The sequence below is a fragment of the Xiphophorus couchianus genome, chromosome 10 (assembly GCF_001444195.1).
Source record: "Xiphophorus couchianus chromosome 10, X_couchianus-1.0, whole genome shotgun sequence".
Taxonomy (NCBI): domain Eukaryota; kingdom Metazoa; phylum Chordata; class Actinopteri; order Cyprinodontiformes; family Poeciliidae; genus Xiphophorus; species Xiphophorus couchianus.
Window position 1 is genome coordinate 12,129,419 of NC_040237.1, and position 24,964 is coordinate 12,154,382.

At 41.0% G+C, this 24,964-nt stretch overlaps 1 protein-coding gene across 6 annotated transcripts; it reads right to left on the bottom strand.

Moving 5' to 3' along the window:
* Positions 1 to 4,046: 4,046 nt before the first annotated feature.
* plekha1b (pleckstrin homology domain containing, family A (phosphoinositide binding specific) member 1b) lies at positions 4,047 to 23,830 on the bottom strand. Of its 6 annotated transcripts, none has more exons than XM_028029033.1 (14): positions 22,315 to 22,338; positions 17,642 to 17,827; positions 15,686 to 15,742; positions 14,998 to 15,043; positions 14,406 to 14,503; positions 12,653 to 12,778; positions 10,483 to 10,614; positions 10,315 to 10,383; positions 9,453 to 9,517; positions 9,312 to 9,375; positions 9,069 to 9,158; positions 8,440 to 8,480; positions 5,674 to 6,806; positions 4,047 to 5,513 (listed from the first exon to the last, which is right to left on the bottom strand). In XM_028029033.1, the coding sequence occupies exons 1-13, from the start codon at positions 22,321 to 22,323 to the stop codon at positions 6,569 to 6,571; spliced, it is 1,221 nt and encodes a 406-aa protein (XP_027884834.1). In that variant the 5' UTR covers positions 22,324 to 22,338; the 3' UTR covers positions 4,047 to 5,513; positions 5,674 to 6,568. The 6 variants fall into 6 exon arrangements, with proteins under 6 accessions (XP_027884834.1, XP_027884833.1, XP_027884836.1 ...); XM_028029032.1 differs by having other exon boundaries at positions 8,407 to 8,480; XM_028029035.1 differs by lacking the exons at positions 8,440 to 8,480; positions 22,315 to 22,338 and adding an exon at positions 23,713 to 23,830.
* Between the last annotated feature and the right edge of the window lie 1,134 nt (positions 23,831 to 24,964).

Consider the following 24,964-nt stretch of genomic DNA (forward strand, 5'->3'; position numbering starts at 1 on the left):
TGAGGTATTGGTTTACAACCTGTCCCGATTGTTTGCTAATCTTCTCAGCGGGTTTCTTCTTGTTTTCCCAAACGCCGGATGTATAATCTTTTTGTAAACAGTTAACAGCCGGACGGAATGGATCTGCTTCTTGTTCTAAAACGGCTGCTGACGCCGCAGGGTTTTCACAGCCGCCGTACTCCGGCCGTATCCTGCCCTCGGATTGACCCCAGGGCCCCCCCCTGGCGAAGCTGAAGAGCAATCGTCACATTGATTTTTCCAGCACAGAAGACTGGAAAGTTCCGCTGTTGCCTCTGCGAGGCCGCGCAGAACGTTCCGCGTTTTTTTGCCAGGCAATATTTGAAGGAAATCAGCAGCTCGCCCGATTTACTCTCTGCTGTTCATCTTTGTCTTCTTGTCGAGTCAATTTGTTGCTTTCATGATTTTGTTTTGCAGCTGTGACGCAATGCCAGTGTCACGTTGACGCTCAGCATCAGACTCAACCCATTCTCTCAGACTCTGTACCAAGTTTAACTCCTGTTGTCAAATTAAAGGACATATAATTCATAGAGATTTGTTGAACCTCAATATAAATAAAGATTTTATGTTTCTTGCTCCAGTTTTATGTCATCAAATAGTTAATCAGTTGTTGTTGTGTTGTGTTTTTTTTTTTACAAGAAATTTAATGCACATACAGTAGTTACCACAAACTTAAAATAACAACTAAAAAGAGTTAGACTCATTACTCATTATAACTGAATGAAGTTGAATAAATTTCAGATTTGCGGCCACAAACTGAAGAAAAATGCGTTTTATTCTGTGTCTTCTTCATGAAGAAGTGTCCTTGTGTACAATCCGATTAAGAAAGCCGCTAAAAATGTGAAATATTCTGCAGCAGGCGACAGCTTCCGGCATGTCTGAGCAGAATGAGCCCCCCGCCCACACACACACCCACACACACACACACGCACACGCACACGCACGCACAGCTGAAGCTTTGTTTTGGAAACTATTGATTGTTTTGTACCCCGAACAATCAGTGACAGTATCTATGACATCGCATGCGGCTTCGTGTGATTATTATGTCATTGTTGGACATTTCTGGACCAAACTCCCGATGACCAGCTGGCAGCCGGCGATCCGTCTCCCAGCTGTGGAAAAGTTTGTTCAGGGGGAGTTTAGTGTTAGTTTTCTCCTCTCTCTCTTTACACATCTGCAATGTTAATTCGTCATGTATGTAAGCAGGACAAAATCGCAGATTCATGAGCTCATGCACCCTGTAGACGTGATGACGTGCGCTTTGAGAGCGTCGATGGGGAGGTTTGGTGAAGGTTAGGCAACGTGTTATCGCGGATTTTAAGATGGCGGACTGATGTATGTGAAAGGTGGCGAGGTGTATGGACTGGGGAAGTGAGAAATCGGCGCAGCGATGATGTTTTCCAGGGACACGGAAACCCGCAGAGGCGGCAGAGTGGAGAAAGAAAAATAGCTGGACAGTGAGACAGTGGTGAGGAGTGAGTTGGGAGGGGTTCAATCCCCAAAGCAGGATTAGATCAGAGATGCTATTTTTTTTTTGCTTGCAGCGGGGATAATCACAGATAATATTATTTAAAAAAATGATATTCGTCATGAAAATCAGCCAAAATGTCTGCTGACGCAAAGACGCAAAGGTCAAGTCAAAACACCAGACAGAGGGCAAAAGATAGAGAAGAGAAAGAGAGTTTTGAGCAAGGTGAAATAATAAAGATGGTTGTCATGGGTGATCCTTTACAGGTTGGTGACTGTGAGTCTGAAAGCGGAGGTTTCCAGGAGGTAAATAGAGGGAGTTGGTCTTGGAGTGATGCAGTAGAAGGCGTGTGTATTTTTATTCTTTCATTTTTTTTTAATTAGCTCCCTTGCTGGCAGAAGCCGGTATTTTCAGGACTACATCAACTTGTATATGTGTTTTTTGCATTAAATTAAACATTCAATATGTAAACAAAACATTTTGTGGCTGTAAAAAAAAAAAAAAAGTCAGAGGCTTGGATTTGATCAGTGAGACTTGCGCAAGTTCCCCATACGAATTTTATTGTTTGACACATGGGATTATTTAAAATATTTTAATGGTCGTGAATAATTTTTTTTGTGATAAATAATAATTTAAAAAACAACCATACATTGTTCTTTGGAGTTAATAAGTCATTCGGGGTTCATTAACGACATGAGGAACCGTTTACCATCTGCGGGTTCTGCCAGCAGTTCAGCCTCCTCCAGGTTAGCTGAGCATAAAATGCCCCTTTTGGCTCACAGTTTGTTGGATGCTTTGTTGGCTTACACACTTTTCTGCTATAACAGAGAAAATTGTGGACAGGGTTTGGACAAAGAAGAGAAAATATTCTATTTGAATTAAATTAGTAGCTTTTCGTGGAAAATAAAAGAACAAAGTTTCTTAATGTCCAGTTTTTGATTTTTTTTGGTGTGTGTGTGTGTGTGTGTGTGTGCTAAATCCAACTATTTGACAGCTTATTATACAAATCCATAATTTTGTTAAAACTCTGACAAGAAACAGCGTATTGTTGCCATGGAGCTGGAGAAAAGCTCCGAACCTTGAAAACTTGACTTTAAATCATCATCAACGTGAGTCGCTGAAGTAAAACACGAGTCACGATAAACCCCGACAGGATTAAACAGAAGAAATGAACTAAGGTCTCGGTGGAAATATCCTCAGCCTGTTGAACTCTCGCTTGGACCAGGAACCGTTTCAGTGTGTGACGCGAAGACCACCGGAGGCTGATCAGCTGCTCTGTTCTGCACTTTCCCAGAAGCACCGTCCCATCTGAGTGTGACAGCTCCATCTAAGTCCACTCATGCGCAGTCAGAACTAATATTTGAACTTGTATGTGCATCCAAGACACACACACAGAGAGAGAAAAAAGACAAAAAGAGCTGGATCATTGAAGACGGACTTGGCGTTGGTCTTATGGACATCTGTCAGGCTTGTGCGGTTCGGGAAAGCGCAGGAGTGTGTTTTGTCGCTGGGATGACTCAGTTCTCCAAACAGTCTGCTGAGGGCCACGGATCTGAGCGGCGCTGCGGTGTTGTGTTTATCCCTGTGCGCCATGCTCCCAAATCCACAAAAAAAAAAAAACAAAAAAAAAAACATCAGCAGTTTGTTCTGATTTATGAAAACTGAGACAAACGGCGACGGATCTGATGTTTCATCTTTTTCTGGTTAAAGTTACAGTGCAGCAAACCTGCATGCATTCCGGGTATGCTGTGTTTTAAACACTCCTTCTACAACAGGTCAGGATATAATAATCTGTCCCTCAGCAACTGAGTTAAGTTATTAAATTATTTTATCATAACTTCGCCTTCCTAAATCAATAACCTGTCATTGTTTTGCCAAATTTGATTTTTGAAAAAATAATTTTAAAAAATCACCAGTTCTTTCTTTTCAAAAGATGTTTTAGGCAAAAAATAAAAATCGCTTTTGGTAAAAAAGTGACTTATGTCATTTCTTTTAGGAAGGTGACGATAATTCAAGAGTTGTGAGAAAACTATAGTCCAAATATGCTTTTAAAAGAATTAAGAAAGAAAGAGATAAGTGGATCTTCATCAACAAGAGCATAAAATAAAAGTAGGATTTCACAAATGGGGAAACGTTACGGCCGAATTCATCCCACGTGTCAGGGACTGCAATGCTCAGGAAAATCGCTAAAAACCTGAGAACAACATGTTTGACTCCTCAGGCCTGTTAGCGTGATCAGCGTTATAGTTAGCTTATTTTCCATTCAGAGGGCCGAGTCACCAGGCTGCACACTGGCGCAGTAGGTAGCACTGTTGCCTTGCAGCAAGAAGGTCCTGGGTTCTCTCCGGGTACTCCGGCTTCCTCCCACAAGTCTCTGTGTGTGTGTGCATGGTTATTTGTCCTGTCTGTCTCTGTGTTGCCCTGTGACAGACTGGCACCAGCACCCCTCCCGACCCCGCTAGGCACAACAGTGTTAGAAAATGGATGAGCCCAAACACAGAAGTAGATGTACGACAGAATGGATTTTTAAATTTTTTTTTACAGAAAACACTTTCATTGTTTCTTAATATGTTTTAATAAATAGAAAAATGGTCGTAGAGTCTCACCCACATACACACAAACGGATCAAATAGCTCACGGTGTTTTGAAAATCTGCTCTTTAGAAAGATAGACGCAGGCACTTTAACCCAACTTATGTATCAAAGGGAACAACACATTTGGAGGAGTGAAGGGGTGCACAGTCATGCACGTGAGTTCATAAAAATTCAGTAAACACATATGTGTAGTTTATTTTTTTCCCTCATTAAAGTTAATAATATCAATACTAGAAAAAAAACAACAACAAAACAAAACAAAACACCCACAACCAGAGAGCCGAGAGGAGAAACGACCTGCGGGACGGCTCGAGTCCCAGAAGATTTCCACGCAAACCGACAGTCGTCCTGAACGCCGACGTGACGGCAGGTAAAGGAACAGGAAGTTAAGGTGAGGTGAGGGGAGCTGGTGAGCAAGAAGGAAATGTTTCCAGAGTTCTTGAGTTCGTGATGCTGAAGCATTTCCGTGTTTCGCATCACTTCCACACTCGGGGCAGAGGCTGACACTTAGCAAAGTCACAAACGGTTTCCGCCGAGCCGAACGGCACACACAAAAAAAGTAAAGTTTCTGTAACAGAGGTTGATTAACATAGGAGTGAGAGAGGTGCAAAAAGAGAAATTCACTTAAATAATTCAAGTTATATTCTGACATACGCCATATAAACACGAGAAACTGAGGATCAAACTTACTTTAAGAACATAGTTTAAACTTTTTTTCTTTTCTTTTAGGTTGTCTGAATGCGTTTCTGCTTAGTTTGAAGTCAAATATATTTATTTTCACATTAATTGTGTCTCTGTATGTGGTCACATGCATGATTTCTGCAAATGTCGCAAAGCATTTCTTTGCATCATGTGCTGTGAAAATATATTTCTTTGTAACCTTATTCCTATTCCTTTTATATTTTTTCCTGTGTCTAATTTGTTTGATCTTATTAGTTTAGGATCAAACAAAAAATAAAATAAATATATAGCCACCTTTTTGAACACTTATTAGAATATGCAGATAAAGCAAACGCAAGTAAAAAAACAACAACATAATTGACCTAATAGTTGTACACACAGCAGAGTTTCTGGATCACTGGAGTCTTGCAGAGCTTTCTTAAAAACATTCATAACCCTTGACTGTTAAAATCTGTATTTCATATAGATTTTACATTATATATCAACATCAACTGCATCATTTGAAGTGGAATAAAAAGAGCACAGTGCAGATGTTGATACTCTTAGTCAAAATTCAGTTGTAATAATTGCTTTCAGAAGTCACCAAATTAATAAATAAAGTATACAGTTAACTTTCAGCAGAAAGGCGGCTGATGAGACTAACTCTTTTTGACCCGCTGAACTGTTTGACCTGCTGCGAAAAGCTATGCAAGTAACGACCGCACATTACTCTAAGTGCACTGTTCCCACGGTAACAGATGTCGATGATGCCACTGTGTTTGCTGTTCTTCAATCCTGACTGGGGAGAATGATTTGCAAAGTGGAATTCAGTTTGCAGATGTGAAGAGATGCACCCTGAGCTGCAACCTTGGGATTCTACAAAGTATTCATTCAGGGGGGACTGAATCTAGATACATGCCACACTTTTCAGACTTTTACATTTAACCCTCCCGCCCCCCCATTAAAACCATACATTTTTCTTCCACTTCGCTGCACTATTTTGTGTTGGACTAGGACATAAAACATAACTGAGCTCGTCTTGGTAACTTTATTTGACGTGGTGTGAATGAGACCGACACGACACTGTCAGAAACATGAAGGAGTCTTCACGAACGTTGCCATGAAGTGTCATTCGGTAAATAATGACACTTGTAATGCAAATTTGCATTGAAACTTGCATTAAAAGTCCATTAAAATTGTCAACTTTGTATTAACATGGCAACATTTATGAAAACCCATTCATGTTTATAACGGGTGTTATGACAGTGTCATGTCAATCTTATGCACGCCCCTTCAACTAAAGTATTATCAACAAGGGAAAGTTTTGCAAGACTCCACATGTCTCCTTATCTGTGCCATGAAAAAACTCAGCTACAAAAAACAAAAAAAGAAAAAACAGTTTGATAAGAAAACAACACAATTCATATCAAATCTCAACCTCCTAGATAACACACACAGGACTGATGTGTTTCAACACATCTCTCTGCGACCCTTCAAACTTTGGTTGTTTCAGAAGTGAATCTCTTCGCCTTCCTGTCGCCGAACTCCTGCTGAGAGCTTAAATAGACTGTATAATCTGTGTCGCTGGTCTGCTGCAACGTACTGCGAGACATATTCAGGAAGACGAGGTGAAGGGGAACTGCAGAGGAAGACCTTGTAGGCGGAGCCACGCGTGGGGGTGGGGGAGGGAGGGGGGGGAACCCAGTCCCAGGAAGTTTAGCAGGAGAATATTCAAAGATCAGTTGCTGTCACATCAGAGTTATCTGCGAGTCGGGCTCCTCCGTGTTCGGGTCGCCCTCGCCGCCGGCGCAGAGCTGCTCGGCCTCCGTCACTTTGAGGACTGCACTGTCTCCTGCAGAGAAAGGCGCGAGCGCGCCGAAGGCAAAGGCATCATCACGGGCTGGATTCCACTGAGGCGCCACGGCAGGAGGCCCAAGAAGTTGTCCTGGTGGCGAGTGTCCAGCGTCAGGCTGAGCACCCGCTGAGGGTTCTGGGTACTGCGGTTCCGTGTTGAGGGAGTAGTAGAAGGTGGAGGCGGAGGTGGGAGAGGGAGGGTCACTGTGCTCCTGGGGAGACAAAGGAGAGCGGGACAGGAAGTGAGAGGGTGAAGAGGAGGTTGGGAATGATGGATGTGCTGATTAATGGATCAGACCGATGGATGGTTCTGTGGATGGATGGATGAATGAATGGATGAATGAATGGATGGATGTATGGATGAGCTTGTGATAGAAAAGAAGAAAAGCACAAGATAACGGGAGTAAAGAGGTTTTTTTTTTTTTATAAACTGAGAGATAAGAATCTCATTCAAATCTGAGCCAAAAATCAGGTAAGCTTTGTCGTATTTCAAGTGTCCTCAGATATGTTCACTTAAATCTAGACAAAAAAAAATACTGGGTAAGATTCTGTGTTTTTGGATTTTTCTAAGCTTTTCAGTGTGAGATTATGCTACTGCAAGAATGAATTTATCAGTTGTTTTTTGTTTTTTTTACCTGTCTGCACAAAGACATGCCTTCAGATTTGTCCTCATCTTTAACTATTTTGCTTTGCAACTCAAGTCACTACAACATTTAACTTCCCTCTGGGAATTATTGTCAAATTTAACTTATAAAAACACTCTGAGATGGTCTCATGGAACATGACAGGCTCTGAGATGTAACTTTCATGCAGTTCCACATACGAACGAGCGATGCTGCTGTTGCCGGGGAAGAGGAAAGGATGATGCAGCGGTTGCTAAGGAAGCTGAGAGGCAGCGGGGCTTGGTGATAAAGACGATGAGCAGCAGTGGGAGGGAACAGGAAGCAGGCGGCGGGGCTCATTTGGGGAAAGTTATTGTGTCACTGTCACACCTCACTCTCTAGAAAACACACACACACATGTACACGCACACACACACACAACAGGAAGGAGAAACAGAAAGACAACATGGCAGAGGGTTAGCAGAAAGAAAGTAACTGCGTGGTTTTAGGAGGTCATCTGTGAGTCAGGAAGTCTGGAAACGTTACTCAGAGAGACGAGGAAACAGTTCAGAAAGAGATCACAGGTCCAAATGTACAAAATATTATAAGAAAAGAAAGAAAAAGAAAAAAAGAACATGACAGTGTTATTAACCTTTCATAAGCTGTAGTTGGTGAAATACAGAGATGTTTGACCACAATCCACATTTTCATTTTGTAATGGTCCATCTCAGATACCTCTGGGCCCAGAGAAGTCGGCCTTATGTTGAGTTCTTACTAGAAATGCTTTTCTAGTAAGAACTGAATAAATTCCAGTGTGTTAAATTCTTATTCCTTGCATCATTTTACTTTATTACACACAACTCAATTTACAGACTAATGAGTTGATTTTCTTATATGTGCTGGTTAGTGGGACTGTTCCTGGCATTTCATGTCAACAGCCTAAGTAGAAACATATTTACTGAGACAAATGTTGACATGTTTCATTTAAGTTAAAAACCTAACTTGACCTAAATTCTAACTGTGAGGTTAAAGGTCAACTCCAGTTCATCCGGCTGCAGCGTCTTGTTTTCATTCCGCACATTTAAAGTGAGAACTGATTTCAAGCTGGACCCGTCTGGAGGAGCGTGGGGCTAAATGCCCGTTAGCGGAGAAGCAGCGATGGATGGTGGGGGCGGTGGGAGGTTAGGGTTTGAGGTCGGGGGACACATACGTGCGGGATTCCCCACTGCAGAACGGAGTATACCTCTGTATACACGGGCTGGAGAGCCGTCGCGCCTGACGGATCTGAAAACAACAGTTTACAGCTGGGCTCAGTAACAGAGAGGCAGAGAGCTCCTTTCCAACACAACCCACCGCAAACCGCCTCGCTGTGATCATATTCTGATCTGTGGATCCTAAATCACATTATACTGCACTTAAAAAACAAGGCAATGTGGCCTTATGTACAGAAATGCACAAGTAGTATAGAACCCCCCCCACATTGTATCAACCACATTTGTAGAACCAAGTTGAGGCATTTCCTAAATTTAAAACCACAGAGGTCAGTTTGTGGTGGATCATTGTTGGAGTTAGGAAAGAAACTCCATAGAGACAGAAAAAGAAGAATCTTCACAAGCTGTGAACATGTGCGTGTGTTTTGTAAATATGGCCTACTGATCGTTTCACACTCAGTGTTTGAACTAATAAATCAGAGTTGAAGCGTTCCTTTCTCTGATGCACTTACTTGTAACCGCCACATGGTGGCACCACTTCGCTGGCTCATAAAAGTCAGAAATGATGCACATTAGTATAGACTGCTGCAACCATTGTCTGTTTGCACTGCACCGACATTTAAGGAGGTTCCTGCATAGCTTCAACTGACGAGATACACACCGTGTTGGCTGAGCGCCCGGGCCCGCGCTGAGCAACAATCGCCCCGGAGACGGCCTTGATCCAGCTGTGCATGTCCTCTGGACTGTCAGCCTGAAAGACACAGATCCACAGTTATTTCAGTTTATTCCAATGATATTATGAACTCGTATTGTAGTGATTTAAATAAATCTATCAGGCAGTTCTGAGGATAGTTGCTGAAGTAAGTCTCATCCATAAGACCCAGATGAATTCGGCCAGTGTCACCTGTATGAAGAAGGTTCTGGAGTTGGTGACCATCTCGAAGAGGTTGTCTCGCATCATCAGCTCGCTGCAAAACACAGAACAGAGCAGCTTTTGAACACCGTGGCCTGAGCAAAGCTCTGATGGCTCCAGGTGCTAACTGACCTCTGTTTGCATTCCTGGACTTTCTGAATCTCCTTCAGCGGGATAACTCTCAGTGCCTCCCGGTCCTGACAAAGAAGAAAATATGTCCCATAAACAGGGTTTCAAATTTAAGACTTTTTCAGACCTTAAAAAAAAAAAAAAATACCACCTTGAATGAAACTTATGAGCAAAAACACTATAAATATAGGAGATGGTTGGAGGATTCTGCTGTATTAAAATAAAGTATAGCAAAAACTGTGAGACTTTTGGGGTCTGTTGGTAGCTATTGGCAGCAGCTTTGTGCTTTTCACACTGCATTAGGCTCTCCATAACCTCCACAGTGCCAAATCTAAAAGTTTTTCTTCACAGAAGCACATAGCCTTTTTTTTTAACAGCAGTGCTGATTTTATCAATCAGATCACCTGGTCTCAGCTGCATTTACAATTGAACACACAGCCTGAGGGCACACACCCAGGGGTGTGTCTACATGTGCTCCGACAGGTCCTGGTTGGGTTGTCATTCGCTTAATTTGTCCACACACGGATCTTATGGGGAGGAATTTAGAGCGCGTGCTGCTGCGTGTAAAGACAAACATCCCACAAGTCAAAGCAAATGAGCCTTGAATTTAGCTAGCTAAGGTGTTTTGGCTAACAGGCTAAAACACCTAGCTAAGTCCAGAAAAGGTTCTCAAGATACAACAAATATACAAAGATACACGGTTTCTGTTTGATACGAAGGCAAAGAGCTACCAAACCTTCTGCTGAAGGGAACTACTATAAATTTCTTAATTTAAGATCAACATTTTCTCCGGTCTGCAGCTGAATAACAGCCATCTGGTTCCAGCTTGATGTCAAACACATACCACCTCATCCCATTTTCTCACCAGGTCGGATTTGTAGTAGCTGAGGGCATTTTCATCCAAGATGAAGTACCTCCTCTTCCAGTTCCTCATCTGAAAAAGATAAAATAAAATACAGAACATCAACACTAGTTTATCATCTGTGTCATCACGGAAGCCAGAGAAGGTGTCTGTCTGTCTGTCTGCTCTCACCACAGCTCCCTGTTTGACGCAATATCCCGCCTTTATGAAAGACTGGTCCTGCGCTCCTCTGGACAGGAAGTACGGCAGCTGGTTCTGAGCCCGCTTCCCTCGGTCCGACCCGTTCTGGCCTTCGCTCTGCTCCTACAACAAACACCCACATATTAAGGACTCATCTCAACCTGGCTTAATGTTAAGGTTCTGTTTAAGACAGAAGGTAAAAACAGAAAACATTTATTTAGTAGTAATGCACAACTTAATGTACAGTTGTTTTTCCTGACGTTTTTATTCAACCAGAATCAAATAAATGTCCTGATCTCAGAATGCATTGTGGGAGATGGAGTTAGCAATTACCGTGTAGTACCTGTACAGGTGTTCTGTAGTGCATCAACGAACAGTTTACATTGTAAAATGCCCAGATATTGTCAGATCTGATTGAATCCATTGAAGAAAATGGAGGCCTGGATGATAGAATCCATCTAGCCGTCCCTGCAGCATCACAGAGCTGCTCCAGTGCCTCACTGTGGCCAGGCGGTTCTTTTCAATGTGTGATTCATTCGTCCTTCTCCAAAATGTGCGTAGGTCCAAAAAGTTCAAGTTTCGACTCACAGAGCTCCACAGAACAGAATCCTAAAACTTATTTGGCCTATTTAGAAGTGAGGAAACTGGAGCGGACATTACAGGTTCTGTTGGGTCGCTAGTGGTATGACATCTTGCAGTTCAGGCATTCAGTACGCCAGGAAACTGGAATCAGAAGCTAGGGTTCCTTTAACTTTAAACCTGCAAACTTGTATGTCTGTTCAGGACATTTGCTAACATTTGCTAGCAAACAAGTCCAGGTATTTCAGGTGTTTTATTTGCCATTGCTTAGCTGCATTCAGTGCACCTGAGAGCTTTTGTATTTAAAAAAATGTGTGGTGTTGTGATGAATTTTATTATCAATTCATTTAAATTTGAGACTGCAGTATTCAGTTAGAGTAGGATTTCGTGTTAAATTCTGAGAAAATCCTTGTCATAATTCTATTATTGAACTAGTTAATGTGGTCTTTTGCAAGCTCCTTGTTGTAATGAGCATAATTTGTAGAACTGCGTTGACCAAAATGTATGAGAGTTGTATTTTTGAAATATGAAAAATTGCTTTAAATTAAGTTGAAAATTATCTAGGGAACAGCTGGCATTGTGATTTACTATCAAGCACAGTAAAGAAAATCAGGCTGCAGAGGAAGTGAGATAAAAATAGGTTGAATTAATGCAATGATAACCAATTGTAATTAGTGTTAGCTCCTTTTGAAAATACTTTATTTTTTTGTAATGTCCTGGAACTTACAGGTGTTATAACAAATTGCAAAAATGGAAATACATGATCCTACCCTTAGTAAAGCAACTGTAGTTGCCCATCAATGTGGGAAAGTTTATAGGGGTAAAGTAAGGCAAGATTCTTTTTATGAATTATTGTATAATATTTTTCTATGTACACCGAAAATATGTATATTTTTCTATGTAAATGAATTATTTACATCTATGAAATAATTCATAAGTAATTTTATGAATTATCTTATAATATTTTTCCATATACATTACCAAAAATCCAAAAATAACATAATGAATGAAAAAGAAAAAGACAAAACAGAAATCACAAATGTATGCGTGCAAGAAGAAAAACGTCAACAGAACAATAATCATTTGGGTGGGTCTTCTGTTAAATTAACTCATTGTGTTTAAGACCCTGCTAGTCATAAAATTAAAACCAATCTACTCTTACGTGTTTTATATGCTCAATTCATAGCTCCCATCTTAAAAAAACCAAAAAAAAAACCTAAACATCCTGTTGCATTCTAATACAAAAAGTGATCTTCTCCATTTTGAATACGCCACAAACGATTTTGAATCAGTCCTCTATTGTTGGTGTTTGGAGTTTACTGGTATTGGCTTTTTTTTAAAGTAGGTCCAGTTTTGATAAGTAAAATCAAATTTGCAAAAGAAAAGCTCTGCGTTTACTCTCGGGTCATTTTTCCCCAGCAGTTGTGCTTGAGTAGCCGCGTAGGTTTTTATGAGACACAAACAGTCGTAGCAGCCGTCAGCAGAGCTGTTGTGTTCTGGGTGAAACGCACAGCCGCATACCTGCAGAGACAAGACTAAACCTGCTGCTGATGAACACCAGCTCTGACTGGGGAAGCGTTACCTGCGTGGCTGTGATGATTGGAACTCCACCTATGATCTCCGTTTTGTAAGAGACCTGCTTCGTAGCGCCGAGGGCTTCCTGTGGGGTCTCCACATAGGCAGCCTGGCTCTCTCCAGACTTTGGCACCTGAAACGCAAAGAGACAGTAACACCTCAGACCCGACTCACAGGATCAGAACCAACCGGTGGAGCCGAGCTAGGTTTTATTAGTTTTATTATAAAAAAAAAAAAGAAGAGCAGTAAAATTACAACAGGGTGAGGTTTGTTGAGTCACGCATTCATCATCCTTCAGTCTGCGTGGGGCAGCAATTTCTAACAAAGCTGAAATATTGATAATAATATGTTTTATTATTACACTTGACCAACTATCTGTTATAAACATGCACTCATATGTGAAATGTGTTTCAATGAGGCTTTTTTCGTCAGATTAGAAGTATCTTTTCAAAACTACATCAGAAAATAAAAGATTAAAAATATTCTTTTTTAATTTGATGTGATATTCTAGTCCTAGAATGACCTGTTTCCATCAGCTGGAAGTGGAAAATCATCACAATTAACAGATACGAAGGCTTGAAAACGTAATTTAAATGTAGGGGGAGCTTTAATTCTGGATGATGTTAATGACTTTCCTTCTTTAGATGTGTTTTGAGGAGGGAAAACAATTTGAGATTCAGAATTTTGTACAAAATGTGGGCCAAAGTTACTTATTGCTTAGAAAAGTCACCATTAAATTAAATTTTACTTTGTAGATTTAGAATCATGCAGTTCTAAAAAAAAAAACTAACAATTATATTAGAGACGCAAAGACCCGATGTTAATATCTGCATAGGTGCCCGATCCACAAGGGCAGATCTATTCAGTCTAATTCTACGCTCCGTGCTCTAAACTTATTTTACATTATACTTAGAATTCCTAATTGCGTTTTCTGAACCATTTGAAAGGTTTGTTTCAGTTTATTTTCTACATGTTTCACCAAGGCAGTCAACCTGTTGTTTTTAATCAGTTTCAGTTTCCCTATTATTTAATTTACATTGGCTGTTATCCTCCTAACTGAATTGATTGAACAAATTAAAGTTGTTCTTACATGTTTGACTAAGGTTGTGAAGCTATTGGTGTATTTAAGTGTGCTGTACTCCTTCATACACATTTGTATTTCAGTATATTGAAGTCTGTTTAAAAACAGAAGTGTTTTAAGTCAGCCGATACTAAATCTCAGTTATCGGTATCGGAAAGTGAAGAAAATGGATCGGTGCATCCCTGATTTAAATATTCTTGTTCTCCAAATAGTGTAGTTTTGGAGTCAACTTATCCCAGATTTCTGGAGTTAATTTACCTCAAAGGAAGTTTGGAATCGTCTCCTTCCCTACTTTCTCTTTCTTTTATTTACCGGTTTAGGATATCATTTGTCTCAAGGTTTTGTCTCTCGCCTTCCAGACGATTTTTGCAGACATTTTAGAATCCCTACAATTAAAAGGTAGTTTTGAAGCAGAAGCTTTTCTAATTAACCCTGCGGCTTCGAAGCTGAAGGATGATTTGGAACGCGCATCGGCCTGTGAAGGCCCACAACTTTCCGATGAAGCTCTGAGGAGAACGCAATTGAGCTTCATCGGTCCGGTCTGATGGCTAATTTTCCATCTGCTGTGGCCCGAGGCCGAGTACAGAGTGTGGGATGGCGGCAACGTGAAACAGGGTCAACTATGGATCCATCTGTGTCCAACCCCATTTGTGTGTGTATCTGTGTGCGCGAGTCTCACTGTGATCTTGGTGGCGTTGTTCAGAACGCTGATCCATTCCACCAAATCCTGCTGGTCGTTGGCCTGCAGGTAGAACTTCCTCATGCCCGCGTTTATAACTGCGGAGAGATAAAAAAAAAAAGGACAACATGTAAATGCTCCTGCTTATCACCAGATCCGATAGAAACGGAGACAAATCCACTCTGCCGTCAGAAAATCTAAAAATATCCACTTGTTTCTGGTTTCTCAGAGCCGAGAGGATGTACGTCTCCGCATTAACATCCCATCTAGATGCAAACACATGTGCACATGTCCGCACACAGCGGTTCGGTCATTGTCATTGTACGGTTTCCTCCTATTGAGTGACAAAGAGCTGCTGCTCCACGCGGCAGGAAAAACAAGTAGCGCGGGACAAAAGGGAGGAAGTAAACTCAAGAGATGAGGAAAAGGGGGGAGGAAGGGAGTGAAGAGAAGAAGGAGGGCGGAAGAAGTGGAGAGATGAGGAAGAAGGGAAGGAAGGAAACAAGGGACTGGAAGGGGAGTGGAGGCAAGCTTCGGCCAAAGACAGAGCGAGTTCAGGGAGATAAACGGAGGAAGAAAATAACAAACTCACCAAAGCAGAACTCTGCCTTCGGCCTGAGCTTGGTAGCATCACTGACCTGAAGACAAGAGGACAGTAAACTACACAGGGGACACCAGAAATCCTAAAAATTAGTGGAACACAATTAACTCCAAAGTTACTGAGAAATTACCTCGATCATAAAAGACTGATGCGATCTGTCTGAGCCCTGCTACGCTCTGCTAATAGTGACCTTCAGGCTAGCTCAGGCTAACAGAAAAAGTCACTCACACAAATGTTGGTTCGCAAATTCTGATCTTATAGAGGATGTAGTAGAGCTCTGCAGGATTGATGTAATTCTTAATGAAACTAACTTTACTAACCATAACCATGGATTAGTGACAGAAAATACAAATTTATTACCGTTTTATTTTTTGTTCTTTTACTTTCAGCCCTTTCTCCCGCCAATCTATGATTGGTTCCCAAACAAAAGCAGAGAAAGGGAACCCGTAATCTGTTCTGGAGCCCGAGGCTTTGCCTGAAACATCTCTTCCTAAAAACAGTTTGGTATAACAACGGACTGCTTGCAAAATTTGACATTTCTGTAACTTCTGGTTGTAGTCTGGCCAAAAAGATTGAAATTCTTGTTCTGGAAATGCACGTGATTTCTAAAAGATTTCCTTGTTTTCAATAAAAATAAAGACACAATGCAAAATGTGTCGCCGTTTGAGTGAGGACTGACCTTGGAGATGTACGTGAGTTTGAGAAAGCCCACATTATCCGCACCTTTAGGCAGATTCTGAAAGAAAAACGAAACATTCAGAATATGATTAAACTGATTCTGCTGAGTCGTAACAAGGTTCTGGTTAGAAGGGATGACATCAATAAAGAACAATTCAAGATTCCTGCCGTGCCTCGATATTTCTTCCTCTTTGTGTTTTAGTGTAAACACAGAGGAAAAAAAATGCAGAAAAACATCTACCTTTCTGATAACCACTGAAGAAATTATTCAGATTTATTATTTTAAGCCAATCATCTGAAAATTCTTTGAGTTTATTCTTGTGTATTTTCTGGTTAAATTATATTTTCTCCTCCCTGTTGGAGGAAAACGCTTTAATCCCACGAGTCCGTGGTTTTCGTTAAAGAATTCCCTGTTAGCAGGAGTTCAACATCAACCTCCTGGCGCTGAGCTTTTCATCATCCTGTGAGCGCCTTGGAACGCACAAAACGCTGCTAAAAAACGCCACTCAGACGAGCGTCGTGCTTGGCGTCGTTTTGTCCCGTTGGCACAGAACTTCCCCTTGGCCTTCATTCTAACCTGTTTGCAGAAATGCTTTTATTTGTTTTAGGAATTACATTTTGCAGAGATTTTTTTCCTCCTTCTCTGCTGCATAAAATGGGGCTACAAACAGTTTTAACATCTTCCTCCTGCTCCTTACTCGGTGACGTAGGTCCTCAGTGAGCGCTTACTTCCTCTTAAACAGGTAGTGCTTGCTAAATTTGACTACGCCTCGCTTTGAAAACGTAAAGTACGTGAGAGCTTCACATTTTTAGAAAGAAGCAGCCTGAAGGTTGAGAGGCACGGACAGAGCAGACGATAAAAATAAACCACTAAAACGGTATTTGCTAGGAGAAAGAAAGACCTGATTATACAAAGGCAGATATGTGTTTTTTAAAAAGTGTGTACGATGAAATATATTAAATGGTTTTAGCTCCCTTGTCTCTACTGCTCCAATAAATGCTTTTTTTAGCAAGAAAAGACAACATTTAAGACAACCCTGGGAGAAAAACCCCGTCAGAGGCTGCAAAACTACGACTGGTTGGAGGTTCAGCTACCAGCAAACCTAGACATCCAGCTCAAATCCTAGCTCATCCTAGGCTCAAAGCGTATGTATGAGCTTAAATGGTCCAGTCAAAGCCCAGATCTAAATCTCGCTGAGAATCTGGAGCGAGGTCGATGTTGTAAAACTCTCAATCCAAAGAAAATAAAAAGAACTGGTAAAAGTTACTCTGCCTTCTGCCCCAAAAATGCTGAAGAAACCTGCAGGTGGCTCCACAAGGAGAGTTCATTTTTATTTAGTTTTAGTCTTTTGACTAAAATATCATTCAGTTTTTGTCATAATTTAGTCACCAGAACCATCTTAGTTTTAGTCAACTAATTATATTTAAAACAATTTTGCCAACTAACGTATCTAAATATTTTTCCCATCAATTTGCTTGAATTATCAACACAAAACGTATCATGTTTCAACCAGTTATGGCATGAAGTTATTGTTTTAATATGCAATATGTAGAAAAGCAGATTAGACTTCTTTCAAACATGTTTATTTTTCTGACCAGTTAGTCTGCTCCGCATTGTCCATAACAAATCGTATGTTGCATTCTTCATTAACAAAACGGAAATCAAAAATGAACACAAACATGTAACAGTTAACTTATTAAAAATAAATTTGGTTAATACCACTGCCTTAATGATCCTTTAAACGCAACATCCAAGACGATCAAGTCACAATGTTCTACAAACAGCACAACAGAAAACTGAATCAATCGTAACATAATGTTCCACCATATTGTTTGCCTCCTGATCCGTTCTGGTGATCTCAACCAGTCCACCCTACGCAACCTAAAGCAATCGCCGACACATTGCTTTGTAGACTCCAAATTACGCTCAGGAGTAGACCCGCTCGGCTTCACCCACCTGAGGGTTGTCCATGTACCACAGCAGGTTGCCCTGCTCCGTGTCCAGGATGAAGTACCGGCGCAGGAACCTGCCGCTGTTCTCGATCTCCTCGATGTCCAGGAAGCCGCAGATGCGATTCTGTCGGTCCACGTACGGCATCGCGACCCCAGCCAGCTCAGCCCGCTCTGGGGCATCACAGGCACTCTGGGGGAGGGGCGGAGGAACAGGTTGGGAGTTCAGAAGCAGGTGTGACAGCAGGCTGAGGTCACCCTGCTCAGAATGTCAGACCAGGTTGGGCGGAACATTCCCCCGTCCTTCCTTATAGCTCACTGCCGCAGGTGATTCTCCTCTCGCTGGTTAGGTTTCTATTTTACTTTGACTGTAACTGTCACTCTAGATTGATGACCTTAAATTGTGACTTTGCTGCTTCACTACGTTCATGCTCAAGTTGACATAAAAAAAATTGACAAGTTGCAGAAAACTTGGGCTAATCGGACTAATCTTGATGAATCGGTTATTGAAATAATCATCAACTAATATATTAATCTTTAACTATATAGCACAGACTCAATAAAAGGTCATTTGCTGAAAGAACAGCATGCTCAGAGCATTAGTTAAGTCAAGGCTTCACTAAACATATACATTTTGCATTTAATATTTAAAAAAAAATCTTTGTCTGTAAATATGTTCTACCCAAAACTCTCTAAATAAAGTTTTCGCTTCACTTTTACAATCCAATTATTAACTGACACAATAAACCACAGCTCAGACCTACACTGGTTTGATGCAGCAAGGGAGTTGAGCTTCTCTCATGCTGATGTTAGAAGTTTTATTTCAGCTGCAGGTGTATATTTTGCTACAAATGATAAAGCAGCATTCACTAAACAAATGATGATATAGTTTTTAATTTCTTATATATATATATTTTAATTATTTGTTCATTTGTATCTTTTTATGCATTTCTAAAACTGTCTAAAAAAAAAAAAAAGCTTAAGTGGTTAAACGAAAAATCTGCAGAACATGACAATTCCTTTTATCCAATTAATCGACCAATTGTCTGAATAATTGCTAAACTAAAATAATCGTTAGTTGCAGCCCAACTGAAAACATCCATGAAAGTGGACCCCTTTCATGGTCCACTTTCACCTGGCTTTCACCAAGCCTGGCTTGGATTGGTCACATTTACAGTTACTCTACAAGTTGTTCCCAGTTACAGTAGATTTCTGATTCCAGCAGATGAGCTACGATGCTCCTGTTGTCGTGGTAACGCAGTGACGGAGTCTGGGGGGGGGGGGGGGGGGGGTCCACCCCTTATCCAAAGCTTATTGATCATGTCTGTAAGTTGGGTCAACACAACACCGTCTTACTGAGATTTGCATATGCCAGCATAGATAAGCCTAGCTACTGAAGGAAAGCATCATAGTCAGACGAGATGACGATCGCGTTGTCTGGGCAACCTGACAAAAAGCACGGTGGTGGTAGCATCATGCTGAGGGCCTCTTGCATTGCTCAAGTTGGAAGGAGGACTACCTAAACAAATAAACAGCTGAATGGTTGAAACGTGGCCACAAGCCTGGGCGATCCACATAAACAATTATCCCAAACACACACCCAATCTGGTTTGGTATAGTTAAAGCAAGGTAACTGGAAAACAGACCACAGCTACGAGGAGATTCATGTCAATCGGGTGGACACTTATCTAAACCGTGCTGATAGCTACATCGAAGTTTGATATTGTGAAGAAGTTCATTTCAGAGAGCTAAACTGATATATTATACATGTTTATCACAGAGGGAAATGTTTCAAGCTCTTTTATTTCTTGTTGTTTTGATGATTATGAATGAATGACAGGAAGTGAAAAGTCCAAATTGACCATCTCAGAAAATGAATGCAGCAGCATCTCCGTATCTGCAGGCCAGAGTTGTATTCAAATTAAAAGCTGTGGAGATTTATCCCCTTTAAATCCTTTACTTCCTTCTCAGAGTTTCCCTTTTGTCTTTTGTGGGAGTTTTTTTTTTTAAACAGGTGAGCGGCTGAACTTAACACGAGTGAATACTTCACAAGAATTCCATCAGTTTCTGTTTTCCATCCGTTTCTGTCAGCGTTCACTTTGCATAAGTCTCTGTTTCCACATTTTGAAAACACCAGAGCGTATTTTGGGTAAAAAATGCCGGCAAATAAATAACATTATGCTTTTTTTGTCCATCTTCCATCCCCCCCCCTTTTTTTTAAAAGATCCGTGTCACCAGCAACTGCAGAGACGGGCACTTAAACAATCAAACTTCCTGAAAGATTAAACACTTGTTTTACTATTACAGGTACTGTTGAGTCAGCTAGATTTCTGATTCCAGCAGATGAGCCAGACTTTAAAAATGGGAACACATGCACAGAATTTCTGCTGATTAGAGGACATTATTTTGCAAGAAACATTTAAATCAACCAAAAAAATATAATGCTTTATTCCTAACAAGTAATAGCAAGGACACATGTTGCTTTTACACTGAAGATCCTCCAGTATCTTGTCCAGTTCTTGATCAATCGGACTTGTGGTACTTGGGGCAGATCTGTAAAAATGAAGTCCTTCAAGCTTCCTGTACATATCAGCTGCTGTCATTTGGGTTTCAGTCCAGTTTTGATCCCTGACCACTCTCTGAGTGTTTGTTTGCTAAGTCATTTTTCCCTGAAAACAATTCAGCCATAAAAAAAGGCTCCTAAACTCAAGAGATGAACAATCCTGTACACAATGGAATGGCATTGGGTCTGGGCTTTGACTGGGCCACTCTAAAGCATGGATATACTTTGATCTAAGCCATTATTCTGTAGCTCTGGCTGTTTGTTTAGAGTCATTCTTTTCATCTCCCAATCAGCTCTGACCAGTTTCCCCACAGCATGCTGATGCCACCACCATGTTTCAGAGTGGGGATGCTATGCAACGTATTTGATTACCTCTAAACAGATCGAGGGCAAAAAGTTGAATGTTGGTCTCATTTGACACCATCTTCCATATTCTTGCCATGTCCCCTATTGTTTGTCTTTCTTCTTGCCTGATTTTCTTAGCTTTCCTGTCAGCAAAATCCCCCCCACCACAGTTGGGGTTTTCTGCAGCTCCTCCAGAGTCACCATGTTCCAACTTCTCTATTAAACTGAATAAAAAAAACCCCAAGAGACACCCATTTTGACAGATTGCTGGAGATCTGTGAATCTATCATATCTTTGGGTTTTTCCACACAATTGAAATCTAAAGAAATCAGGCCTGGCCCTAAATTTAAATCTAACCAACACATTGGACCTCATACTCCACATCTGCTATAAGGTTTCAGAGCCCACAGAGTCATATTTATAATATATGATAATCATATTTAGCAGTTTTTCCTTCATGAGCGCACAGTAAAAAAAAAAAAATCCTCCACTCTTGCTTCCCTCCTCTGTAGAGATCCCAGCAGCTCCCATCCTGCTGTAATCACACAGTAAAAAAAAAAGACTCAGTTCTGGTGGATATAAATTGGGATCAGCTGATGCGGCTCTATGTCTGCCATCACTGCGGTACAAATCAGTTTAATCATCACAAACAACAATCTACCCAAATCCCTCCCTGTGGATCAAGTTGCTGTCAGTCAGAGAGGCCTGACACATCGGGCCGTTTCCCCCCCACCACCACCAGTAAACCGACTCTCCTACGCCCCCGAAACCCGTCCGAATATTCATCCCGGCGGGTTCTGGTTCTGCGCAGAACCGCCGTGAGGCCAGCGGGACCAGTTGGGAGCGAGGTTTACTTACATAGTTCGGCTCAGTCCGAGTCCAGTGTGGAAGCTGTCCGGGTAAAAAAAACCGTCAAGCTACGTGTAAAAGAAACACCAACGACTTCCGGTTTAAACGGCTAAAATAAATCCTTTCCACAACGCCGCCACTTCCGGATAGGCTTCATCGTAAAATGCCTGAACTGAATATATATATATATATATATATATATATATATATATATATATATATATATATATATATATATATATATATATATATATATATATATATATATATATATACCTGCATGTGTGAAGGTGCTAACACAAAATTAAAATTCTGAAAAAGTTCTGATTTTTGCTGACAGTAAAAATCGTCAGCAAAAATCACAGCTACTGCTTTACAGGTTTTCTCAACCTGGAAAGCTTCTCCTTTCTGTCACATATCACTCCCGACAATCTCCGTCCACTTCTACTTGCTTGTGCTCTTTTTCGCGCCTTTTATGCTCTGCAAGTTCTACAAATGGACTCATACGCCTACAGTCCCTCTAATCTTTCAAGCTTTACTAATCTCAATGTCTCTGTTTGATTCTCACTCATTGATTCTGTCTGACTTCAGCTAATTTCTCCTCTCTCCACATTTCTCAGAATAGACAACAGACTGCTGTAAAGGATTCCATCCCAGATGTGACCACCACCCCGTTCCATCTGGAACTCCTCTTTCCCTTTCACAGCACACCTTACCACTGTCTCACTGTTCTGAAATGTTCTACACCGCTCCCCACTTCCTCATACGATGCCACTGTTTCGCCATCCTATCTTGTCTACCTCCTTCTGCAAATATCACCTTGCTCTGAGACGTCTCCAAGACCTCATTTGTGTACCAGACCATCACCAATGGAGATGATCAGTGGCCTAAAGCAGATTTCTGGTAAAATTTACAAAACTTACCTCACGCATCTCTGCTGTCTTGTTGTCCCAGCTCCTGCTGTGTTCTATCCTCACATACTTCCTCAAATAGTACGACAGTTCCTCTCCTGGCACTGTGTCACTCACTTTCTCTTTATCCAGTTTTTCAGCAACTCTCTCTGACCTTTTCTAAACTTCTCCATCTACGCTGTCAAAGCAAAGATTCTATCTGTACTGGTCTTTCAGCGCTTTTGACTGCCGCTAAATGATTTTTGAAATCAACAACTCTTTCCCATATGCTCATAAAGTTTATTCCTCTTTAGTCACTACAGCCTCAGCCGTGATAATAACCCAAGCAGCATGCATCTAGTAGAGATCACTGCTACCACACACCTCAACAACGTCTTTCTGCCTTTGTAAATTACAAAAATGCAACTAGATTTAAAAAGAAAAGTGAAAACATCATTTTACAAAATCAAAGAGAATAATGTGAAAGAAATCTGCAGCTTTTATTTTGAAGGAAGAATATTTGCAGCAGCTTCCTGACGATGTGAGCTTGACACTGCGCTCGAGCTGCAATGACCTGTGGGAAATGCAGTCTTTCGGGAAACCGAATAACTATTCGTTCTTTCAGTTTAACCGAGCCTCATCCATAGTCAACCCTGAGCAGACCTCCAACTGAATATGTATGACTGATTAATTTTGAGTCGCTGCACCCCCCACCTCCCCGACACAAACACACACACACACCCCTGCACCCCCCCCCCCCTCCCCACACACACACACACACACTGAAACAAACACGCGCATCGTCACGTTTCACCGGTTGGAACTGAAACAGACTGTGAGAAGGAAACAGCATCTGGTTTTACGCTTCAAACAAAACTAGGGGACTTCCCGCAGGTCCGTGTGGCCCGATGTGTGTGTGGATGCCTGCTGTTGCAGAATGCTGGCCCGCTGGAATTTCCTTGTGTGTATGAGCCCTTACATATTTTATTACAGTGAGGAGGAGGAGGAACTAAAGGAAAAACAAAAACAGGACAGAGCAGGGTAAACAGATAGACTGGTTGAGAATCTCTCCATCACTTCCTGCTCACTCTCCTAAGTTTGTGTTCTGACCTCTGATTGGATTAAAATAAAAACTGGTAGCGTGCCCCCTGCCCGCATGAACATCCCGACATCTAGTGACGAAAAACAAAAATTACAATCTTTCATTTTGCTCTTTGTCATGGTCAAAAAACTACTGAATTTAACAGTTGTAGATTTTTTATTTCCGAACAGAAAACTATTTTTGAAAAATTCTAACCTTTCAGTTGTTTTTATCTGCAAAAAGATTAACTTTGAACTGAAAGCCAACATGTCCAGTGTTGGGAACACTTTTAAAAAACGAGCTCATAAAAACAAGATTAAAGGCAGATATAAAAAGAAGTAGGGACCTACTGGAGATATGTGGGTGCAGAAGTCCTCCGACAAAACCTGGTGCTGGACGTGAAGAGCTTTCCAAGTCAGAACAAGAATAAAAACGCACTCTGAAATAAACTGAGAGCTTTTACAGTTTCATCAGAGGTGATATCACCTGTGAGAACTTGCATGATTTTGTCAGAAACCTGCCAGCAGCACATTTTCCACACGGAGGTTTTGATAAGACATGGGTAGAGTGTTCTGCCATAATCCACACGTGACAAAACAAAAGCATGACTCATTTTCAGCTTAGCACAAGTTATCCCAAGGTTCCTGATAGAAGAATATTTTTTGCTGAGGAACTATGAGATCTAGGGGTTTCCTTCACCTTAATCATAGGCCTTTCAGGGAAACGATAGGTAGTTTTTCTTCTTTTAATTTAACTGACTGTTTGTCTGAATTCTGGCTTGAATTGTTTGATGGAAGAAATTATTTTTCCTAATTTCTTCCATTTTCTCTGACAAGCAAATATCAACTTCTGAACCAAAACCTGACACATTCCTGTCTCTTCTGTCACTGGAGTTGATCTGAGGGTGTTGACTCTTTTTCTTGTCCATGTACTGTTTAAAAGTGTTGACCATTTCTCCAACCAACATTTCAACGTTCAGATGCTTGGCAGCCAACCAACCAACCAACCAGCCGACCAACATTTTGATTGTTGGAGGAAATTCCTCTTGATTGACTTTTTCAGTTCACTCTTGATCCAAGACAGACTTCTGAGATATTCTGTAGATTTCAGGATATTTTACTTTACTTGCACCACAAAGATCTCATGTTTGTTTTAATTGTTTATTTCTCAGTAGTCCCAAACAATCAGAAGATGTATTTGTCAGAGAAAATATGCAGTCTTTTATTGTCCGTCGTAGATTTTCAGTCTTTCCTGGATGGTTTTCTTAGACAGATGTGACTTCTTGACTGACATGTCCAAAACATTTCACCTCAACATATGTGCAAATGTATTTACAGCTGCTGAACCCTTTTTGGATAAACTACTTTTGAGGAATTTTTATTTTTTTATTGCAAAGCTCATGAACTATGATTTATGAATCATTCAAACGGAAAACGAGGCAGAAAAAAGTTTTTCTTGATATTAAAATCAGTGAGAGATAGGTTTATATGCAGATGATGCTGTTTTGTTCTTACGTCCCGAGGTCAGAAGCACACTCAACCAGAAGCCTGTGTCCTCTCTGAACCATCTTCTCTGCAGAGTTGCTTGTTTTGAAAAGTCGTG